This window comes from Canis lupus, chromosome 27, assembly GCF_048164855.1.
Source record: "Canis lupus baileyi chromosome 27, mCanLup2.hap1, whole genome shotgun sequence".
In the NCBI taxonomy this organism is placed as follows: domain Eukaryota; kingdom Metazoa; phylum Chordata; class Mammalia; order Carnivora; family Canidae; genus Canis; species Canis lupus.
In genome coordinates, this window is record NC_132864.1 from 41,952,137 (window position 1) to 41,975,385 (window position 23,249).

General features: G+C 39.2%; 1 protein-coding gene across 8 annotated transcripts in view; it reads left to right on the top strand.

Annotated features, from left to right (window-relative positions):
- Window positions 1-23,249, top strand: part of PRKG1 (protein kinase cGMP-dependent 1) — a 1,198,973-nt gene that overhangs the window by 1,029,705 nt on the left and 146,019 nt on the right. The window contains exon 1 of one of the 8 annotated variants that reach the window (XM_072803737.1): window positions 18,926-19,072. The exons of the other annotated variants lie outside the window; for them this stretch is intronic. Coding sequence (XP_072659838.1) covers window positions 18,987-19,072 — 86 coding nt within the window. The 5' untranslated portion in view covers window positions 18,926-18,986. Of the gene's footprint in view, window positions 1-18,925; window positions 19,073-23,249 lie in introns of those variants that run through there. 8 annotated transcript variants of the gene reach the window in all.

Genomic DNA, 23,249 nt, shown 5'->3' on the forward strand with positions numbered 1-23,249 from the left:
AAATTTTATTATTTAAGCTAATAAAACTCAGTCCCTATGAGTCTGTGAGCCATAGATTTTCATCATTAATGTATCACTTCTAGGATTGCTTTGGAGTGTTATTTGTCAGCCCCCAAATTCAGCTATTTAGTGCTTTAATCTCAGAGGACATAAATAAGATAGAAAATGCGATCTGCCATGTGGAATAGTGTGTGGCTGGCATAATCATCAAGGTTGCATTAACATAGAGGAATGTATGAGGAAGAAACTGAATTTACACGATAGATCATCGGTCTAACGGTTGGCACATATCTGGGTTCCAGAGGTTATTTTGGAACATTACGTTTTTTTTAAAATGACACACACGCAAATATCACCAAAAATATTTATACACGTTATTTTCATTTTACAGGGGGTGCAGGCCAAGACTCAGGTTGAATGCCTGCAGATATCCTAGAACCACTGTAGGGAGTAACATCAAATGTTGAGTCTGGTTATTCTGGTCCCATCTGTGTCCCTTCTCATGCCATCTTTCTCCCTTTAAACTCTTGAAGATAATTCAAGAAGTAAAAACATCCATTAGCACAATGAAATACCAAGGAAGCCATGGATGTGTAGGAGGTGATTGCATTCGATCTCTAGGATAGCTGGTAAAATAACCTCATGAAAAGCTTTTGAGTCTGTACTTGTTTTTCAGAAATCTCTGGCCCCTGGCAATGTCTGCTGTCAGGACCGAGAGCTACCCTTGTCCTCGTTCCATCTTTGAACAATGACTGGTCAGAGATGCCTAGGTGTGCTTTGCTTAGACGTTTGTCCGAATATCACTGCCCAAGAGGATCATGTTCTGCTCTGTCATGTGTAACGAGGCCAGTCGTTTCTCTTTCCGTGTACTATAAATAAGAAGGCAAAAGAACAGCGAGTTATTTCTCTTCTAATTGTGTTCACTATGTTCTAAGTGGAAAGCCTGACGCTGGCCCATTCTACAGATTACAGTTTACTACTGTAAAAAGCTGCCTATTGAAAATACAACTTTTTTCCTTCTCAGATACCTATTATAATGATATTAAAGGCATCTAAAGTGAAATTTTATATTAATTTTGCAAAAGAAGGATAATTTTAGGAACTACGGGGTGTGACCTTGGGAGGTCATCACGGATCCCAAGGGAGAATGTCTAGGGGCAAAATTAAGGATTCATGTTAGAGATGTGGTAGGCAGATTCTGGAAACCACATTATTTTCCTCAGCATAAAATGTGGATATTCCTTTTGCCTGTGGCCTACCACTTCCCTAGGAGGGCATGAGGCTTCTAAAACGGTTTCTATCAAAGCAGACAAAGGAGATGCAACCAGCAAATTTTTCTAAGCTTATTTTCTTGGTCAGGGAAATACTTAGGTTGACCATCTGACGAAAGGGCGTTTACGAACACCCACCATTTATTTGGATATGAATTCCCCCCAAAGACTAGATTTGTCGTCAACACCAACAACACAACTCCCCTCTACGGGTAGCACAGCCGTGCCAAGGAGCTTCGCTTAGCTTTGGAGGATGGTTCCTTGTCTTCTGTCCCTATACCCACCTCTTACCACTTCTCATGCCTCGAGTATGCACCTTGGAAGCAAAATCACAGTCATTCTGTGCCCTGAGTTTATCAAGAAGGTGGCTCTAGACAATCTTTAGAGAACTTGATTTTAGGTTGAGGACACCTGTGCAGCAGAGCTCTGCTTTTTGGTATTTGGTAGTCTACTCAGAACTGGCTCATTTCACATCACTGTTTTTGTTTTTGTTTTTGTTTTTTGGTTTATTTTCTTTTTAGAAAGATGGAGGGAGGAAGGGACAAAGACCTGCACCCTAGGAAAATCATATTAAGAAATTGAGACAGAGGGGGGAATAACACTTATGGAGTGGTGGAAGATAGGAAAAGAGAAAAACCAGGGCCAAAATCTTTTCTGGAAAGTCTGGTGTGATTGGGGGCTGGGGTCATTCCTGGGATCTTCACTCTCCAGCAAAAGCGCAGCATCCATTAAATACAAACATGCTGATTGCTCAAAAAAGCATGATTGATCTCATTGCTGTGCACCACCCAACAAGTCAGCCTACCAAAGCCTCAGTGTTGCTACTTCTGTGATTAATTATGTTCTGGAAGTCGGTAGGCTTGCCATCCTCCAGGGAAGTTGAGTTACCTACCAAAGGCAGGTGCCCAAAGAGCAGCTCATTCCATCGGATTGAAAAGTCCGTAAGCACACTTGGCCAAGAAATGTTCACTAGCACCACCAAATGCCAGAACTGACCCACAGGTCTTTATTTAGATGAACTCGCCCTACACTGCAGGTATTGTAGTGCCATTTTTTCCAGAGAACTAAACTGAGACTCGGCAAGATTAAGTGACTTACCTGAAGATTAAATAATGAGTAGGATCCAGAACTGAGTATGTTAGGTTCCAATGCCCTTATTCTATCATACACTATAGGACATTTCAGATGGAAAAGGGGGAAAATGGAAGGGAAAACATTTTAGAAAAGTAGATATATCTTCTTTAAATCAGACAATTTAGAGCACACAGCCCGGTGCCTAGCACACAGCCAATGCACTAAAGGTCAGCTACCATACTGGCTCTTTGTGTGACCGATTTTGCTTGCTCAGTAGTCTAATGGTGGCCTTTGTTGACAAGCTTACCCAGGACTATAGGATTTGTAGGTAACAAAATTAGTACATTTTGTGAGGTTTTCCTCTTCTTATTAAAATCTTGCAGCAGAGATGGTAGTTATTCATATGTTAATCATTCTATTGCTCTGGTACTAAGAGATATTTTAAATATAATTCAGGAAGTTAGTTGCCAACAGATGATCTCTTCTGTGTGAGTCAATGGGAGTGTTTTGATCCCATCTAATTTTAGGCCTTCTCTCGATATAAATAGCGTGTTCTTGAGGATCAAGGTGAACTGCCTTCATGGTGGAGTTTCCTGGAGACACCACACAGTGTTATTTGAGAGCTCACCGCTTTTATCTCCTGCTAAGTAGTTTGGCCCTCCTGTGGTCTGGCTCCTGCCCTCCTTTCCAGCCTGGTTATCTGTTCCTCTCTGACTCTCACCATCATGCTCCAAACCACAGACATGTTTGTAGTGTGTCTCCTGCTTGTCAACTGGCTGCCTTGGCTTATAGGATTCTCTCTGCCATAAATGCCGGCTCACTTCTCACCCAACTCCACTCCATCCCACCTCTGACCTTGTCTTTATCTCTTTGTTCTTGGAGACTCAGCCCCTCCAGGATTTTCTCCGAGAAATCTGCCCCAAAAGTTGCTCCCAGCAAGATGGCATCAGCTGCTGTCCTTTGTGTTCTGGACATACCATTGCATATTCATTTTTACTTGTAAATAAGTTATGTTATAATTATCTGTGTTCCCTGCACTTACCTTTGCTCCTGTCCTCTGCCTAGATACACATTTTATAGTTGAGAAAACTAAGGCCACAGGTGCTCCTGGGGGAAAAATGACCCTGGGACTCAGTAAAGTAGGAGTCATTTCAACATGTTTGGTGTTGGTGGTCCATATACCTTAATGATTATCCATATCACTTTATTATACTTTGTGTGTGATTCTCTTTAACTTATGGGGAGGGATGTTGTTGGGGAGTTCAGTTGAGGCAGACCATTTACCTGCTTAATGATGACATTAGGGATCCCCAAGAGTTACTTTGTAGGCTCCTTTTGTCTTCTAAGTGAACTGACAGGCCTAACCATATCTTGTTTCTTCCCATATGCTGCTTAACATTGCCAGAAGTTCATATCCCTTGCAAGCCTTTAAGTAAATAATTAAAATGCATGAATGTCACAGCCTAGTGTCCTGTGTCTGCTCCAGTATCGCTCCAACCTGCCTTTCTGACTGAGTTTTCCACTTGCCCTCGGTCCAACCTGGTACCAGCAAACTTGATGTCTCAACACACCGCATCGTCCATGCTGTCCTGTCCATTTAGAACGATCCTCCTGTCACCACAGAAATAAATTCTGTCCATATTTTAAGACTTACAAATCCTTGTTTTGCACATTCCTAAGGTTTCTACCTGCATGCAGTTTCTTCCAAATCCCTTCCCCTCATGTATACTTAGTTTATGGGATTTGTAGTTTTCTCCCCTTGTATTATAATTACTTTTTTGCTTCCCACATAAGCTCTTGGAGCTTCAAATCTGCCCATGCAACTTAAGCATGAAGATACCATCTCCATTTAGTAAACTTTAGTGTCATAGTTAAACTTTTTATTTCTAAGTAGCTAAGTCCAATTTAACCTTAGGATGACTCAAAAAAGGGACCATTTTGGATGGATGATGAGCTGTCTTACGGAACCAAGGTTTCTTGGTGCTCTCAAAATATAATGAACATCCAAGAAATGCATTCAAAGCAAATCAGATTCTCCTCATCTCACCTTCTCTGAGCACGTCTCTCGATCTTGCTGCACCTGTTTTCTCTGACTTTTCTATCCATTCGGTGGAGATTGCTTACCCAGAGCTCCCTCTTGATTCATCGTTCCCTTTAAAGAGAATCTGATTGGCCGGTTTGATCAATGACCCTGGCCCTCACCACTTAGCTCCAAGCAGTGATGTCCAGGCAGCTATGAGCCTAAGAGCCTAGTGGCAAGGAAAAGAGTGACCAGACATTTACCTGGATGGGCTTGGAGTAAAGGATGTTACTACAGAATTGCAACTATGATGATCTGAGAAGACACTCTAAACATGTATCTATCGTGGATCCTTGTGAGGATCAGATATGATAATTTGGGGCACAAGAAATATAGCATGTGGTACCTGAATCTGAATCTCTGCTCTGCTACTCATCGGCTTTAAGGCCTTAGGAGAGTTGCTTAATCTTTGTGCACCTCAGTTTCTTCATCTGGCAAACGAAGGGGCGAATGGGGACGTATAATAGTAATTAATCCTAGTACTGTGAAGATGAAGCCAGGTAGAAAGCGTAAAGCCCTATGAAAGAAATTGGCATATGGTGACCATTCGGTCACTTATTTTAACAATAAGTTATTGTTAAATACAATTATTTGCATAATTGCTACTCTGTCATTACTGTGAATTAAAGGTTTGTTTCTAACATCTCATATTTGCCTTTTTTAAAGTATAAATTTCTTGGGAGTAAGGACCATACATTGTACATCACTGTGTCTGTCTGTCATGGCGTAGAAGGTGGTTTCTGACACATTTTAGACATGGTAATCGGATGGATGGATGGATGGATGGATGGAAGGATGGATGGATGGAAGGAAATAAGAGCAGGAGCAGAGGGAGAGGAGGAGGGTGGAAAGGAGCAGGAGTAAAACTAATCCTTTAAATGCACTTTGAAATAAAAAGGAGATGCAGCTGCTTTATTCCTAAAGGATATCAGCCCATGATCTTGGGGGCAGAATAAGGAAATACAGCCTTCATCTGATGGAGTGATAACTGTATTCTGCTCTACGGATAGAAATGCTGGGTGACAATGACTGTCTGGTAGTGAGATAAAATAGACTTCTCAATTGTGTGATTAAGACTGAATATAGCAAGTGACAGTTACGAGCCTCATGTTGTACCTACAAATAAGGGAAACCACTAGATACTTAATTAAGTTGATTAAAAGTTCCATTAAGACATGATTTAATTAGCAGGTTATTTGCTGTGTGATCTGTAAAAAAAAAAAAATCTATCAAATGGTACGATTCTTAAGTATAGATTGTGTGTTTCAGGCATTTTCTTTGGAGCCATTTCAGGTGTGGTTAGAGTCTGCAAACGACGTGTTGTGGAACCACCAAGTAATTAACTGCAGGGCCGATTCCATGGTCACCGCTGAGAAAACATTAATTAAGCATTTGGGCCTGATTGGATTGTCTGCCCTCAGGAGCCAGATGCACAAAATCACAAGAGTGGAAGAGAGTGGCAGGGCAGTGTTTTTTTATGCAGCACTGGATTTGCGATTGTTGAGAGTGACTTCATGTCTGTGCTGTCACCCCATTAGAAAGTCAAGGCAGGGCAGCCCCGGGGGGCTCAGCGGTTTAGTGACGCCTTCAGCCCAGGGTGCTCCCTGCATGGAGCCTGCTTCTCCCTCTGTCTGTGTCTCTGCCTCTCTGTCTCTCATGAATAAATAAACACAATCTTTAAAAAAAAGAAAAAGAAAAAAAGTCAAGGCAAACGCAGCCTGCAGAGTGACAGCCTTTGACTGCAGCTTCAGAACAGGCCAGGAGGGACATTTCCAAGAGCAGGAAGGCAGGCGCTGGAAGGTGCACTCACACTTAGAACAGAAAAAGTCTAATTTAAAAATCAGGTGGGTCCCTTTTTAACTGGGATTCCAAGCAGTTCCTCTCTGTTCCTCCATCTCCTTAGAAGTGGGCACTTTTTCTGTAAAGAGCCTGATAACAGCTCTCCTGGCCTCTGCATATTATGGATGCATCACATATTCTTTGTTGTACTGTTTTCGGTTGTTGGGTTTTATTTTTTTCTTAAACAACCCTTTAATGATGTAAAAACCATGCATACCTTCGAAGAAAAGGTAGAAGCAGGCCTCCGGTTGGCCTGGGGGCATCGTTTCCTGATCCCCTGTGATTGTGTTATTAAGAAATTTCCCTTTCAAGCAACAAATCCCTAGTACTAAGGACTCAAGGATTGTTGGTTCTCTCAAGCCTAAACTTCCAGCTGGTTTCAACTGTGAAACAACTTTTTAACAATCGAACTTCAATAAAAATAAATAAATAAAATGCTCTTAGAATCTTTAAAAAATAAATAATAAGTAAATAAATTTGCACTTTCCAAGGGCACCTGGGTAGCTCAGCGGTTGAGTGTCTGCCTTCAGCTCAGGGCGTGATCCCCGGGGTCCTGGGATCGAGTCCCTCGTTGGGCTCCCCGCAGGGGGCCTGCTTCTCCCTCTGCCTGGGTATCTGCCTCTCTCTCTGGGTCTCTCATGAATAAATAAAATTTTCAAAAAAAAATTTTTATTCAGGGTTGCCAGATATTTCTTTCTTTTTTTTAATATGACGTGTGGTTGATACACAATGTTACATAAATTTCAGGGGAACAACATAGAGATTTGACAATTTATACATTGCGCTACCCTCACCGCCAGTGTCGCTACCACCTGTCAGCGTACAACACTATAGAGCATCGTTAAATATACTCCCTGTGCTGGGCCTCTCATCCCCGGGACTTACTCCTCCTATGGCTGGAAGCCTGTGTCTCCCACTCCCCTTCCCCCGCACACCCAACCCCTAGTCCCAAACCCTTTGGCAGCTTGTTGTCTGTGTTTTGTGGGTCTGTTTCTGCTTTGTTTTGTTTTAGATTCCACATATAAATGAAACCATATGCTATTTGTCTTTCTCTGACTAATCTCACTAAGCCTAACGCCATGTAGCTCCATCCACGTCATTGCAAATGGCAAAATTTCATGCTTTTGTATGGCTGAGTGATAGTCCGTGGAATATTCACGCCACATCTTCTTTATCCATTCATTTGTTGATGGACACTTGGGCTGCTTCCATGCCTTGGCTACTGTAAGTAATATTGCCATCAACGTGGAGGTGCCTATATCCTTTCAGATTAGCATTTCCATTTTCTTTAGGTAACCCGGTAGTGAAATCACTGGATTATATTGTATTTTTAATATTCTAAGGAGCCTCCACAGGGTTTTGTATCAGTGGCTGCATCAATTTATATTCTCACCAGCAGTGCTCCAGGGTTCCTTTGTCTCCACATCCTTGCTGGCACTTGGTATTTCTTGTCTTTTTGCCATTCTGACTGATGTAGGATGATACCATGTCTATTAGCCATTCTGCCTGGTGTAGGGTGATAGCTCATTGCATTTCCCTAACAATGAGTGATGTCGAGCATCATGTCACATGTCTGGTGGACATCTGTGTGTCATCTTTGGAAAGATGTCCATTCAAGTCCTCTGTCCATTTTTTTAAGTTGGATTCTTCAGGCTTTCTTTCTTTCTTTTTTTTTTTTTTTTTTTTTTTTGGTGGTGTTGTGTGTAAGTTCTTTATATATATTGGATATTAATCCCTTATCAGATACAACACTTGCAAATATCTTCTCCCATTCCCCTAGGTTGTCTTTTTGTTTTATGGTTTCCTTCACTTGCAAAAGCTTTTTATTTTATTTTATTTTATTTTTTTCTTTTTAATTTATTTATTTATATTTTATGACAGTCACAGAGAGAGAGAGAGGCAGAGACACAGGCAGAGGGAGAAGCAGGCTCCATGCACCAGGAGCCCGATGTGGGATTCCATCCCGGGTCTCCAGGATCGCACCCTGAGCCAAAGGCAGGTGCCAAACCGCTGCGCCACCCAGGGATCCCAAGCTTTTTATTTTGATGTAGTCCCAATAGTTTATTATTTTTCCTTTTGTTTCCCTTGCCTCAGGAGACCTATCCATAAATATGTTGCTAAGATCCATGTCTAAGAAATTACTACTGCCTGTGTTTTCTTTTAGGAGTTTTATGGTTCCGGGTCTCACATTTAGGTCTTTTAATACATTTTGAGTTTATTTTTATGTACAGTGTAAGAAAGTGATCCAGTATCATTCTTTTGCATGTAGCTGTTTTTTTTTCAGCACTATTTGTAGAAGACTTTTTCCCCAATGGATATTCTTGTTTCCTTGGTTATAGATGAATTGAACATATAAGTGCAAATTTATTTCTTACATGGTCTCCTCTTCTGCTGATCTATGTGTCTATTTTTATGTCAGTTCCATTCTGTTTCGGTTATTATAGATTCGTAGTGTATAATCTATAATACATAAAATACAATCTTGAAATCTTGAATCATGATTCCTCCAGTTTTGTTTTTCTTCCTTTTTTTTTTTTTTTTTTAATTTGTTTTTCTTCCTTAAGATTGTTTTGACTATTCAGGGTCTTTTGTGGTCCCACACAAATTGTAGAATTAGGTGTTCTGCTTCTGTGAAGAATGATATTGATACTTTGATAGAGATTGCAGTGAGTCTGTAGACTGCTTTTACAGTGGTCATTTTAATGATATTCTTGAAGTCTATGAGCATGGAATATCTTTTCCATTTTTTGCGTTATCCTCAATTTCCTTCATCAGTATTATATAGTTTTCAGAGACTCGATGTTTCACCTTCTTGGTTAATTTGTTCTTAGGTATTTTATTCTTCTTTGTAAATGGATTTGTTTTCTTAATTTCCCCTTCTGCTGCTTTGTTATTAGCATATAGAAACAAAAGATTTCTGTCTATTAAATTTGTATCCTACAACTTTACTGAATTCATTTATTCTAATAGTTTTTGATGGATTCTTTGGGGGATTTCTCTGTATAGTATCATGTCAACCGCAAATAGTGTCAGTTTTACTTCTCCCTCATAGTTTGGATGCCTGTTATCTCTTTTTCTGGTCTTATTGCTGTGGCCAGGACTTCAATACTTTATTGAATAAGAATGACAAGAATGAACATCCTGTTTTGTTTCTGATCCTGGGGGGAAAGCTCTCAGTTTTACACTATTATGTATGATGTTAACTCTGAGGCTACTATATATGGTCTTAACTATGTTGAGGTATGTTTCCTTTAAATCCACTTTGAAAGAGAAAAATCATAAACATATGATAAATTTTGTCAAATGTCTTTTCTGCATCTGCTGAGGTTGTGTGATTTTTGTCCTTTATGTTTCAACATAGTGTATCACATTCATTGATTTACAGATATTGAACCATTTTTTGCATCTTCAGAAAGAATCCCACATTATCATGTTGAATGATCCTTTTCATGTATTTTTGAATGTGGTTTGCTAATATTTTGTTGAGAACTTTTGCATCTGTATTCATTAGGGACATAGGCTTGTAGTTTTGTGTGTATGTCAGGGTAATGCTGACCTTATAGAATGCATTTGGGAACTTTCCTGTTTCTTCTGTTTTTCAGAACAGTTTGAGAACAATGGGAATCAACTCTTCTTTAAATTTTTGGGATAATTTTCCTGTGAATCTGCCTGGTCCTAGACTCTTGATTTTTGTTTTGTTTTGTTTTGTTTTTATCACTGAGTCAGTTTTTTTTTTTTTTTAATAATCAATCTGTTCTGATTTTCTTCTCTTCTTGATTCAATTTTGAAAGACTGTACCTTTCCAGGAATTTATCCATCTCTTGTAAGTTGTCCACTTTGTTGCATATCACTTTTCACAGTACTCATATAATATTTGTATTTCTTTTATGTCAGTAGTTACTTCTCTTTCATTTCTGATTTTTAAAAATTTGAGTCCTCTTTTTTTTCTTGTTGTATCTAAAGGTTTATCCATTTTGTTTACCTTTTCAAAGACCCAGCTCTTGGTTTTATTGATCTTTTTAATTTTTTAAAATTTCTATTTCATTTATTTCCACTCTGATCTTTATTATTTCCTTCCTCCTGCTATCTTTGGGCTTTGTTTATTCTTCCTTTTCTAGTTCCTTTGGTTATGAGATTAGGTTGGTTGCTTGAGATTTTATTGTTGTTGTTGTTTCTTGAGGTAGGCCTGTATCATTATAAAGTTCCCTCTTAAAACTGCCTTGGATGTAGCCAAATCATTTGAAGACACTAGTTAGATCTTACTTTTAGATAAAGAATGAATAGTCTTCTACTCTAAGCATGTTATTACATGGGGCATTCTTACACTAAAGAAATATATTATCTGAAATTTAAATGGATGCTCTGTAATTTTATTTGCTAAGTCTGGCAACCCTACTTTATGAGTGAGTGAGTGAATGAATGAATGAATGAATGTCTCTTTTTTCTGTATTATAGCAAGAAACCATTTTCATTAATTCCTGCAAGTTTCAGATTAAAGAGGCAGCCATAGTGGAAAAATTCATCAGTGTGTTCTGAAATCCTTGACTGCACATTGAGGACATGCTATATATTGTCAACAGAGGGATTTATTCAGTATGAAGAGATAACTATTAATCCTTGAGAAACTTTTCAGATTAATAGAAGGGGCATGAGAATTATGATGATTTACCAGAGGAAAACAAGAATAAAGAGAATCTATTGGGATTAGACATGTTATAATAATAGTGAAATAATAAAAATACTGCCTAATGTTTACTGAGTGATCAGAGTGTCAGACACCAGGTGCTTTTTGTACATGTAATTACTTATTCTTCAAATTCTGTCAAATAATTTTATTTTCCCAAGAAAGTTGAGAAGCTGAGAACTTCTTATTCTAGATTACACAGATAAGTAGTGGCATATCTGGTATTTGAACCTAGATAAAGCAAATTTTGAATCTTCTATTCTAATGACAATACTATGCTCTCTTAATGCAAAGATTTACCATGGACTTTATAAACATGGTTAATGCACCTTGTATGATCATATTATGAAAAATCAAAAACATGAAAATAAAAATCATTATGGAGAGAAAATTTATTTTTCCAAGTACTTATAGAAATATTAAAAATACAGCCTCAAAGAAATGTTAAATATAAGTGTTATTACATACATACATGGATATCCATATAAAATGTTTGATACATATGCCTACGGTTGGTAGCTTAACATTTTAAGAGATCCAAAATCCCACCCTAACAATGGTTAAGGGTGTTAAGATGCAGATATGCCCTGCTGCAAAAAATACCTTCCTTAGTTTGTCATTTAGTTGCTGTAATTCCTGCCAAGGAAAGCAAGGCAAAAGGCAGTGCTGTAAACAACACTGGAGGATACTGTGTCAAATGTTTTTACTGCCTCACCTGTTAAGCTAGTAACCCTTCATCATGATCACACTAAGCCAGCATAAATTAGCTTTGGTCCTGCTCATTGGGGATACCCACGGGTGAGGGTTGAGAGGTGACCCAGGGATGGACAGCAACCAACCGCGTAGTCAACACAGACAAGTAAAACCTCACCAGCTTCTCTACCCAGAAACTGATTATAAGAGTCAATTCCTATTATTTCATGTTTTTACTTAAAAAAAAAAAAAAAAAAGTTTATTTCATGACAGGTAATTCAAGTACATAATTTAAAATTCAAAAGCTACAAAAATAATTTTCCCTCGTTTTTCTGTCCTTTAATCACGCATTGTCTTCCCTGGATGGAATTACTTTTTCTAACACACCCTGATATAACCAGTGCATTTTAATGTATGCTTATTTGTTGTATTATATGTAAATGAGAGCATATGCATATAGTTTTCTTCATGGTCTTTTCACTTAAGATATCTTAGAGATCATGTAAATATATATTTTCTCCAGTTATTTTAATAGTTTCTTTTCAAAATATCCGCTTATATTATTGAAAATTTTACTTAATCCTGTGTTGATGAATACCTAAGTTATTTCCAACATTGTTAATACAATGTTGCAGTAATATTTAATGTCATTATGTCCCCAAAGCATGAACATCTGTGAGTTGAATAATCACAGTAAAAAATTTAATAAATATTGCTGAATTGTTATACAAACCTGAGTTGTCTACAAAAAAGGTGCCACTAGATGATATATATATCTACCAATATATTCACAAGGCCTTTGCATTTCAGTCACTGTTTTGTGGCCTATTTTATGTTTAAAAGCTATTTCTTATTTGTCTATGAAGTGTCCATATAATTTGCTCATTTTTTAATTGAGGTGTTATTTTTTATATTCTTACTAATCTATAGAAACTCTTTACATATTAAAAAAATTAGCTCTCAATTATTTAGATGTTTAAACTATAATATTTTAAAACTATATAAAATCATATATATAACTTAAAGTTGTTGGACGGGGGGAAGTCTAATATATTAAAATTCTAGGTAAAAATTGGTATATTCAATAAATCCAATACCCTGTTTCCTTTTCCTAACCAACACCAAGTGTTTTGCTTGTATATAGGGGATGCATTTTAGCACATTTTATTCAAATTGGTCGTGTATAAGCATAGCCATGAGTTTCCCTTCTTTTCCAATTATTTCTTCTTATCTTTATTCAAAGCTGATCCTAATTTGGATGAAATTATGTTAGATGAACTGGATTCTAAAATTACTGAAGAATATTGTTTAGAAAGTTTGATCTTTATTCAAGTAATGCAAAATAGGAAATATTTGATGAGCAAGAACCGAATAAAAAAAGGAAAAGATCTTGTATAGCTTAACCCTATCTTAAAAGTCTAAAAGTAATAATAACAATAATAAATGAAATCTAGATATTTCTCTTCCCCAAAAGAGCCCTATTAAAATCTCAATTTTAATTTTAAAATATCAGAATATGGTTTTATATTTTTCCTGATTTGTGATTGTGACTATATTACTTCAAGGGAACATGTCTAATTTCCATATAAAAACACCTTTTTTTATAAACACTACTAATATGAAAATCTATGCCATGATATGCCCCTGACACATTCAGATGATAGGTTGCAATTACAGGCTTATCATGTCCTTTTTTATCTAAAGTAATATCCTTGGATTTAGGATGAATGGTCTCTCGAGCATTGAAAACAATGACAATTGGAACTTTTGAGAAGTGTCCACCTTGTTAAAACTAATTACAGAGGAGAACAGAACAGTGATTTCAGTCACTGTTTCGTATGTGGCTAATGAAACAGAGAATGGGACACTCTTTCAAGGTCACGCACTAAGTTGGCAGTAGAACAAGAAATAGGAGACACTCTTCTGACGCAGTGCCCTGAATTCTTTACTGGAGAGGACACACTCCCAGTTCGAAGGCACTTTATGTAAAAGTCCTTTGAAATACACAGCCACACAGTTTAATGTTCAAACAAGCATCAGTTGGGATTGACAAGTACAACGGTTCTAGCCATCGTTTTATGTAGTATTTACCGAATGGTCACCATATGCCAATTTCTTTCATAGGGCTTTACTTTACGCTTTCTACCTGGCTTCATCTTCACAGTACTATGATTAATTACTATTATGAGTCCCCATTCGCCCCTTCATTTGCCAGATGAAGAAAATGAGGTGCACAAAGATTAAGCAACTCTCCTAAGGCCTTAAAGCCGATGAGTAGCAGAGCAGAGATTCAGATTCAGGTACCACATGCTATATTTCTTGTGCCCCAAATTATCATATCTGATCCTCACAAGGATCCATGATAGATACATGTTTAGAGTGTCTTCTCAGATCATCATAATTGCAATTCTGTAGTAACATCCTTTACTCCAAGCCCATCCAGGTAAATGTCTGGTCACTCTTTTCCTTGCCACTAGGCTCTTAGGCTCATAGCTGCCTGGACATCACTGCTTGGAGCTAAGTGGTGAGGGCCAGGGTCATTGATCAAACCGGCCAATCAGATTCTCTTTAAAGGGAACGATGAATCAAGAGGGAGCTCTGGGTAAGCAATCTCCGCCGAATGGATAGAAAAATCAGAGAAAACAGGTGCAGCAAGATCGAGAGACGTGCTCAGCAAAGCTGAGATGAGGAGAATCCGATTTGCTTTGAATGCATTTCTTGGATATTCATTATAATTTTTTAGAGCACCAAGAAACCTTGGCTCCGTAAGACAGCTCATCATCCATCCAAAATGGTCTCTTTCTGAGTCACCCTAAGTTTAAATTGGACTTAGTTACCTAGAACTAAAAAGTCTAACTATGACACTAAAGGGTACTGAATGGAGATGGTATCTTCATGTTTAAGTTGCATGGGCAGATTTGAAGTTTTTTGTGACTCTTGTATTAGTTGCCTAGAAAAAGTCAGCCTCGAAGTACAACACAACAGATGCTTGTTCTTTTACTCAAATCCGACACTTTCCTCTTCGAGGCTGACTTTTTTATTTTTTAATTTTAACAGAGGAAAATTATTCTCTTTTTTTCCCCCTCTTATATTTAAAAATGCCTCTAAATCATTGAGGAAACAGACCAAAGGGGACCCTAAGAAAACAATGGAAAGATAATATCTAAATCTGTACTTCTAGGCAACTAATACAATAATCACAAAATAAATAAGGAAATCAAACTCTTCCTCCTCTCCATAAAATACACTCTGGGAAGACATTCTTTAAATTTGTAAGATTTTGCCAAAGGGTTTGCTATTTGAAACTAGAGTACATTTGCAACAGCAACAACCACAACAAAATCTAGGATTTTCCTCAGTGGTTCTTTCATCCCCTAGCTATAAGGAATGTACAGAGAACTGTCTTTAATGTCTAGATAGAAAAGCAAAAGCCGTAAGTCACATCAATATTCAGAGGAACGTACACATTCAAATATGGAATATTGAATCAGCATGGATTACTTGGACACTCACTTCAGCTAGCGTCACAAAGGTGTGCAACAGAAAAGAAACAGCAATATTTATTCCTCTAGAATTGCTTTCTCTCCCCATTCACTAACTCCACATATTAGTTTGAACCACACGAGATTGCCAATAGCTGTGCAAAAGTGCCGATTTCATTTGGTTCAGCCTAATAAGTACCTATGTTCGTTGTCATTGAAGCATGCCATAGAATGCAAAGTTCGTAAGTCACGTAAAAGATTCATTATGTTGTCAACATAGCAGGAGTCATTGGGAAAAAAAACCAATGTGAAAATGGAGTCCTTCCAAATCCATCACTCTTTGTATTTAAGGTGACCTTCCATGGGTATAGATCAATGAGGATTTGCATCCTCTCAGGGGGTGAATGGATACCGTGAATGGAAATATCCACCCATGTTGCCAGGAAGGATAAACTTGGGAGTGACTTTATGGATCTCACTTGGACTCATCCTGCCTAGAGAAATCCCCTCTTTCAGGTCATATCATGAGTCTCTTCTCTTGATGAGAAGCAGAGATTGCCTTGGGTGGGCTCCAGAATGGGCACCTGCTTCAGACTCTAGTGTGTGAGTGTTGACCATGAGTTAGTATATATTCCTGAGAATACGGTGATTTTTATGCATTTGTTTTGTCATTACTCCTGCATTCTGCATTGGAAGATCTAGAGGGTAAAGATTATATTTTCTCTTTAGTTATATATTTTGTTTTATTTTTTGAAAAGATTTTATTTATTCATGAGAGGCAGAGAGAGATAGGCAGAGACATAGACAGAAGGAGAACCAGGCTCCTCACAGGGAGCCCAATGTGGGACTCGATCCCAGGACCCTGGGATCATGCCTTGAGTCAAAGGCAGACACTCAAAGACTGAGCCACCCTGGTTCCTTAGATATATATCTTAAAACATCAATGGACATATAGCTATATCTACTTTAATAAGTGAAAAGGCCTCCAGTGTTCTAAAATTACTAATCGGAAATGATTTCCTTGATACTTTATTTCATCCTAGCATATAAAGTATTTCCTTTAATTGAGCTTGAGCTTTCCAACTAATTTTTAAGGTTTTATGTATTATGATAAAGGAAAAAACAATGTTCACTCAATATCTTTTTTTTAGAGATTTTACATATTTGAGAGAGAGAGAGAGTACATGAGCCCACGAGTGTGAGAGGGAGGAGAGGCAGAGGAAGAGAACCTCAGGCAGACTCCCCACTGAATGCAGAGCCTGATGCTCGTGACCCATGAGGTCATGACCTGAGCCAAAATCAAGAGTCGGAAGCTCCACTGATTAAGCCATATAGATGCCCCTTAGTCAATCTCTTTTAAAAAGTAAATCCTTCACGTAGCCCTCAGGCACTGAATGCTGTGGTTCTGCCTCCTGTCTGGCCTCTCTTGGCCCTGACTTCTCTTCCTCCTTCTTGGTTTACAATATGCTGTTTCCTCCTCAGGGCTGCTGCCTATGTTTGTACTCATTTCCTAGAAAATACATCTCCTGACTCATGTCGCTAAACAAACCCATCCAGTCTTAGTGTTTAAGATCCTCAAAAAGGTCTGTCTGTCCTCTGAATTGCCAAATGAGATCTTCCTCCGATTGCGTGACGTTTGCTCGGCAATTTCAATTATATGTCTGCATACTGATTTGACTTCTGTCCCCACTAGACCACAGAATTCAGACATACGGAATATAATAGCCCTCAGTAAATTATTTTTAAAATAATTATTGCCTTGTTATGTGTATATTAACGAGACATGTGAATACTTAAGAATAATAAAGTGTCTGAAGGACATTTGCCAAGGCCTTAACCTTAGTTATCTCCTGGTAGGGGCCATCATAGTATTTTTCTCTCATTCTTTTTTTGTTTAACTTTTTTTTTTTTCTGTAATTAAGATGTATACATATTTCTTAGGTGGATTTTTATTTACCTTTACAGATGCTACTGAAAGATGGTGGAAGTTTGTAGGAGGGAATTTTTTTTTTTTAATTTTTATTTATTTGTGATAGTCACAGAGAGAGAGAGAGGCAGAGACACAGGCAGAGGGAGAAGCAGGCTCCATGCACCCGGAGCCCGACGTGGGATTCGATCCCGGGTCTCCAGGATCGCGCCCTGGGCCAAAGGCAGGCGCTAAACCACTGCGCCACCCAGGGATCCCGTAGGAGGGAATTTTTGAACCGGGGTGGAGTGTTCTTGGCAGCACCATCTCTGTGTGCCCAGACATGAAGATAATAGCTGGTGTCTTTCAAGAGATCTATTATTTGTCAGGAGTGGCGCAGTCTGTACAGAGCCTGAAAAGGTGATAGTTCAGAGAGCAGACGACCTCCAACCCTAAATGACATTGCAGAAACGTTTCTTTCCTGGATGTTTCATTTGATAGCTCTCATGCAAAGAGTTGACACAACAAGATTTCAATTTGAAAATGTGCAACAGAGTGAGACATGAATGGGAAGAGGGAGAGCATTGGAGCTTGGAAGCCAGTTACAAGACCAGATCGGCATTCCTGGTAGGAATGGTCTTGGCCCACAGAGAGCAGTAGCTGTAGGAATGCCCAGGAAGGAGAAGGAGGCGAGAGAAGCTAGAGATAGAGCCACTGTCAGCAAACCTATGCAGGAATAGAGAGAGGAAAGGATAAATTTAAAGTTTTGAGCCTAGGCAAGTGTAAGAATGGTGGTTCCATTTAGCATCATAGGGCGCCCGAAGAAAACTGAGAATTTGAGGTTAAGAGAAAATGAGTTGGGCTTGAATTAGAGGTTGCAGTGGAACTTCCAGAGACAAGTCCAGAGGGGACAGAAGTAAAGGTTAAAATGAAGTCGTGGGGAGTCAATATAAAGCTAATAGTTGATACCATGAGATGATGTGAGATTTCCCCAGTGAGGGAAGGCGGAGCAACAAAATGGAAGGCCAGAAGCGGAATTTTGGAGGAAACACCTATATATTTTTTTTTTTTTGAAACACCTATATTTTAATGACCCTAAGAAGGCAAAGGATTCAGGGAAATAAATTAAGAAGGGGATTTCAGGAAGAATTAGGAGATTGATTTATTACAGAAATTTAGGGAAGGAGCTTCCAGGGAGAAAGTGTAAAAGGTCACATGCTTCTCAGATGTCCTAGAGGACCCTGAAGTGATGACATGATACTGAGAGCTAAAAGTGACTGCTGGCGCGCTCGTGCCAGCCCCTGTTAGACAACATGCGCTTATTTGTAGTGCGTTGATCCCTTTCACATGAAGTATAAATCACGTTGGAATAACTTCATGAATGAATAAGAAATGGAGTCGATGAGTTGTAACCTCATACAGCTTTTTGTCCACAAACAACTTAACCTGCTCCAGAACCTAACTTTCAAATTTGAACACACGGTGGACTTGGCCACAAATTCTGCAATTCTAGTTCAGAATTCGTTCAAAGTGTAATTTCAAGTGGCTGCTTGATGTTTATCATCCCACTTGTAGGAAGTCTGCCTTTGATTTTTGAGATGAAAAGGGATTATTTTGTCCAGCGTGAAGCAGACTTCACTGTGGATGTTGTGCTGTCGCACTTGACCGAGAAGGAAGAGCCGGGAGCCGAGGGTTGCTGGGAGCTCACAAGCCACTGGAGCAGTGTCAGCTTCCAGAAGGCTGGCTCTCGGGAGTGCTGGGGCTCTGGTGCCAGCGGTCACATTGCTCTGAGCTGGAAAAGCTACTCAGGCAGCCACTTTGCATGAAGCATGCTGTCGTTTGGCCCGGCCGCTCTGTGTTGTTCCCCTGAGGCATCCCTGCACTATAGAGCTCTCTCGCAGCGATGAGGCATAAGAAAATTGCTCCACCACGAGAAGAGCCCATGTAAACCCTTCCTATGGATTATTCAGATACTGACAGTGACTCCACGTTGGGATACAGTGATGATGAAGATTCCAGTGATGAAGTTCAAAGAGCATCAGAGTCAGTGCATAGAAAACCGTATTTGCAAATATTTGGGATGTTTTTCATGCTCTGTGATGTCATTGAAGGGAATGTCTAACTCCTCCAGGAAGGCTTAAAAAAACAAACAAACAAACAAAACCTACTAAACTGCATAGCTTTGCCTGTAGTGATGCATTAATCAGCAGCACGTTTGTGAAGTAGCTGTTAATCTGCCAACAGTAGCTGTTTGCACGGTAGTACGCGTTTCTTAATTGTCGGGCTGCAGTCAACTAACACAGATACAGAAATACAGAAATGGAGGAGGTATGAGATTTGAATTTTAGAGACAACACACGTGTTTGACTCTTGGGTCGATACCTGTACATTTACGTCCTATAAAGAAGTGAGCTGAGTGTTTAGAGACGGTACATTTTGGGTGGATGTTTTTAATTGTACATTATCTTATCATTCTGGTTATGAGATTATCCTGTGGTCGGCATCAACAAGACTTTGAAAATCTCATATGATGTTCTGCTAGAAATGATCAAATTCTGTGATCTCTACAAAAAGTAGAAATCAAAGAGAGCTGTTTTTAAGCCTAGCATGATCCCCACCCCCCGCCTGCCCCCGCCTCCTCCTTCTGTCATTGAACCAGTGTTTCGTGAAGTCCCTGCTAACTTGGCAGATGTGCTGCGTGAAACCAGCATCGTAGCAGCTGTGTACGGATGGAGAGAAGTTTAATAACAACATGGAGCTCTTAGGACCTCAGTACTCTAGGAGTTTGTAATATCTCAGATCGCAATACAAATATTTGCTTGCTCCTGCAAAGGAAATAAGCAGACACAGTAAGTCACAGCACTGTCAGCTTCTATGAGGAATATTCTCTCGTTAGAAGTTTCTATGTCTCTCCTAAAATAAGGGATTAGCATATGTCAGTACTCGATCAGATAGCAACCTGTCTCTCCCAGGAGCAGGCTCTCCGGGTGCCCAGGAATGGCGTCTCTAGATACCTACACAGACAGGCATAAAGGCAGGAAGCCCCCTAATAACAGAGATACAATGACAGCGTAGTGGCAACATGAGTTGGCACTGAACAAACTTGGCATTTAATAATTTCCTACTGTAATGTGACATTATTATAAAGCAACACAGCAGGGCCAAGACATAGCCACGGATACAGACTCTGACCCTGAGAATCAAAATGGTTCATTGAACTAGCATTGCAGTTGAGCTCCCACAAACATACTAATGCTGCTTTTATTAACAACGACCCGTATTGTTAGTGATGACAGACAGACATCATGACTTCTTACCGTGCCGAAGTCACTTTGCGTTAGAATGCATTTAGGATTGTTGTCGCGTTGAAATCTGGCGGCAGCGGGCATAAGGAAATGGACTTTTGGGGACAGACATGGGGTCTGGAGCCAACCAGGTCTGTGTTCAAATTCCAGAGCAACAACTCACCCGCTATGTTTGACTTTGGGCACATTCCTTAACCTTTGTCCTCGTGTGTAAATTTGAGATAAAATACCCACCCTCTGCTATCTGGGTTAAATGAGATTTGTGCGAATCACCTAATACAGATCTTGGTATATACTAGGTACTGAACAAATGGCAAATATTATGATCTTATGTTTAATATATTGATTTTTTCCATGTTATGCTTCTTCTCTGTTTTCATATATGTTATTTTACTAGGTACTAAGGCTGGTCGTAGGCCATAACTTACAGATTTTCCTTTTTAAAATAAAATTCATCCAATTTCTTTTTTTTTTTAAGACTTTATTTATTCATGAGAAACACACAGAGAGGCAGAGACACAGGCAGAGGGAGAAGCAGGCTCCCTGCGGGGAGCCCAATGTGGGACTCGATCCCAGGACCCTGGTGTCATGCCCTGAGCCAAAGGCATATGCTCAACCACTGAGCCACCCAGGCGTCCCTAATACATCCAATTTCTATAGACTATCTTACTTTTCCAATATTTTTTTTATTTTTCCCCACGTGTGTTTTAAAATGTTATGTGTTTTCTTTTTGTTGCAAGAAAATTGCATTCACAAAAAAAAAAAAAAAAAAAAAAAAAAAAGAAAATTGCATTCACTTAAAAAAGTATATCCAGTTTAGACCAGGTAATAGAATAAAATTTTAAGTACTGGAAATTTGCAATGCAATTAAAAAAAATAATATGCACAGAGAATATATTCAGAACAAAGCATTATTTTGTATCTATTATATTTTTGAAGACTTTGTGGGTAATTTCTAAATTGTCGTGATGGTAATATATTTTAGGAGAATTCAGATTTAATATGATGTTGTCTGTAAAACTGTGATAGGTGTTCTTTTGGTTTTCTAGACTAGCAGCAATGTGTAGCAACGTACTACCACGAGTAACCTCCTAAGAAATAAGTCACTGGGGGGAAACCTGGGTGGCTCAGTGGTTTAGCGCCTGCCTTTGGTCCGGGAGGTGGTCCTGGCGACCCGGGATCGAGTCCCTCATTGGGCTCCCTGCATGGAGCCTGCTTCTCCCTCTGCCTGTGTCTCTGCCTCTCTCTCTCTCTCTGTCTATCATGAATGAATGAATGAATGAATGAATGAATGAATGAATGAATGAATAAATAGTCTTAAAAAAAAAAGAAATAAGTCACTGATACGGCTTATGAAAGCCCTGACAGGCATAACTGATGTTTTCTGCCCATTGTCATGTCCACTTCACTGAAAATTGCTGCTCAGAGAAGGATCATGGGGTTGAAAATATATCGTCTACTCCTTTGGTTCAGAAAGAAAATCTACACTCTGTTGGGAATCCTCGATACCCACGCTGTCATCAATAGCTTCTTTCCAGTATTTCATGGAACACTAGATAGTGTGGCAGCACAGGAGATGAAAGAACCAGAATATACAGAAGAGCACACTGCTCCCCACGGGCTGGGCATTCTGATAAACTTGACTTTAACCACCTTTAATAGCCTACAGGGGGTGGGCACCCTTACTATTCCCCCTTTTGAGGGCTTCCCATAGCTTGTAGCTTGCCTCGGAAAACTAAGTATGAGTCCGAAGCCTGCGCTCTGCAAGTCCTACCCACGGGCTCGGGGCTGTCGTGCCTTTGCCATTCTTGTACCGCACACCTGCTATGCACCTCCTGCACGCCTGTGCATTCGGGGCAAAGTAGGGGAATAAAACTAGCCATGGAAGTTGTACTGCTATGGTTCAGGGGGGTTAGGGGTGGGAAATAGAATCATCAACCAAGCGACCACACAAATAAATGTACAGATCGCAAACAGTTGTAGGTATTTGGGTGGAGAGGTACGTACACAGGGCCTTGAGAACAGATAAGCAGGGAACCTGGTCTAGTTACTTCTAATTAATGGAGGAAGGGACACATTGGCCGAGATCTAAAGGGTTAGTAGGGGGAGGATGATGTATGCAGCAGAGAACAGAGGTGGCCAGTTTGGCTGGAAGATGGGGATGTAATGTGATGTGAGAGGCTCAAACAGAATCACACTGGGAGCTGAGGAGACTAGAATAAAAGTTGTAGAATCAGAAGAGAGCTCAGTATGACATGTGGGCTGAAAATATGCAATCATCAATCACTTCTTTAATAGCAATAACCAGTGGGAAACAAAAATGGGAAAAGTTTGCTTTCATTAGAGAAAGCGATGATCTAAGACACCAAAGATTCTTCTTAAAAATTACCCAGACCTAGTGAAAAAATTAAGAGATCTTACTTAAAGCCTAAAACTAGCTCCGAACAACTGTGGGAAATTATTGTATGGAAAATCAATATAATCAAAAAGCCCTTATTCTGAAATCCATGTGTAAATGTGATACAGCTCTACCAGAATCCCAATGTGACTTCCCTTGCAAGTGGAAAAATGATTTTAAAGTCTCTGTGAAATATGAAAGCTTAACAATATCATTAAGCTGTTTTTGAAAATTGATTTCACTAAGGGGGGGAGTTGTTTACCAACTATTCAATACTAATGGTTACTATAAAGCAACTGTAATTTAATTTTTTTGATTTTTAAAAAAGTTTTTATTAAGTAATTTCTACACCCATCATGGGGCTTGAGCTCACAACCCCAAGATCAAGAGTTGCATGCTCCACGGCCTGAGCCAGCCATGTGCCCCGCAACGGTGTAATTTTCATAGCATGGTGTAGCAACAGTGAAAGATGCATCAGTGGGAAAAAAAAAAAAAAAAAAAAAAAGCTGGGTTCAGA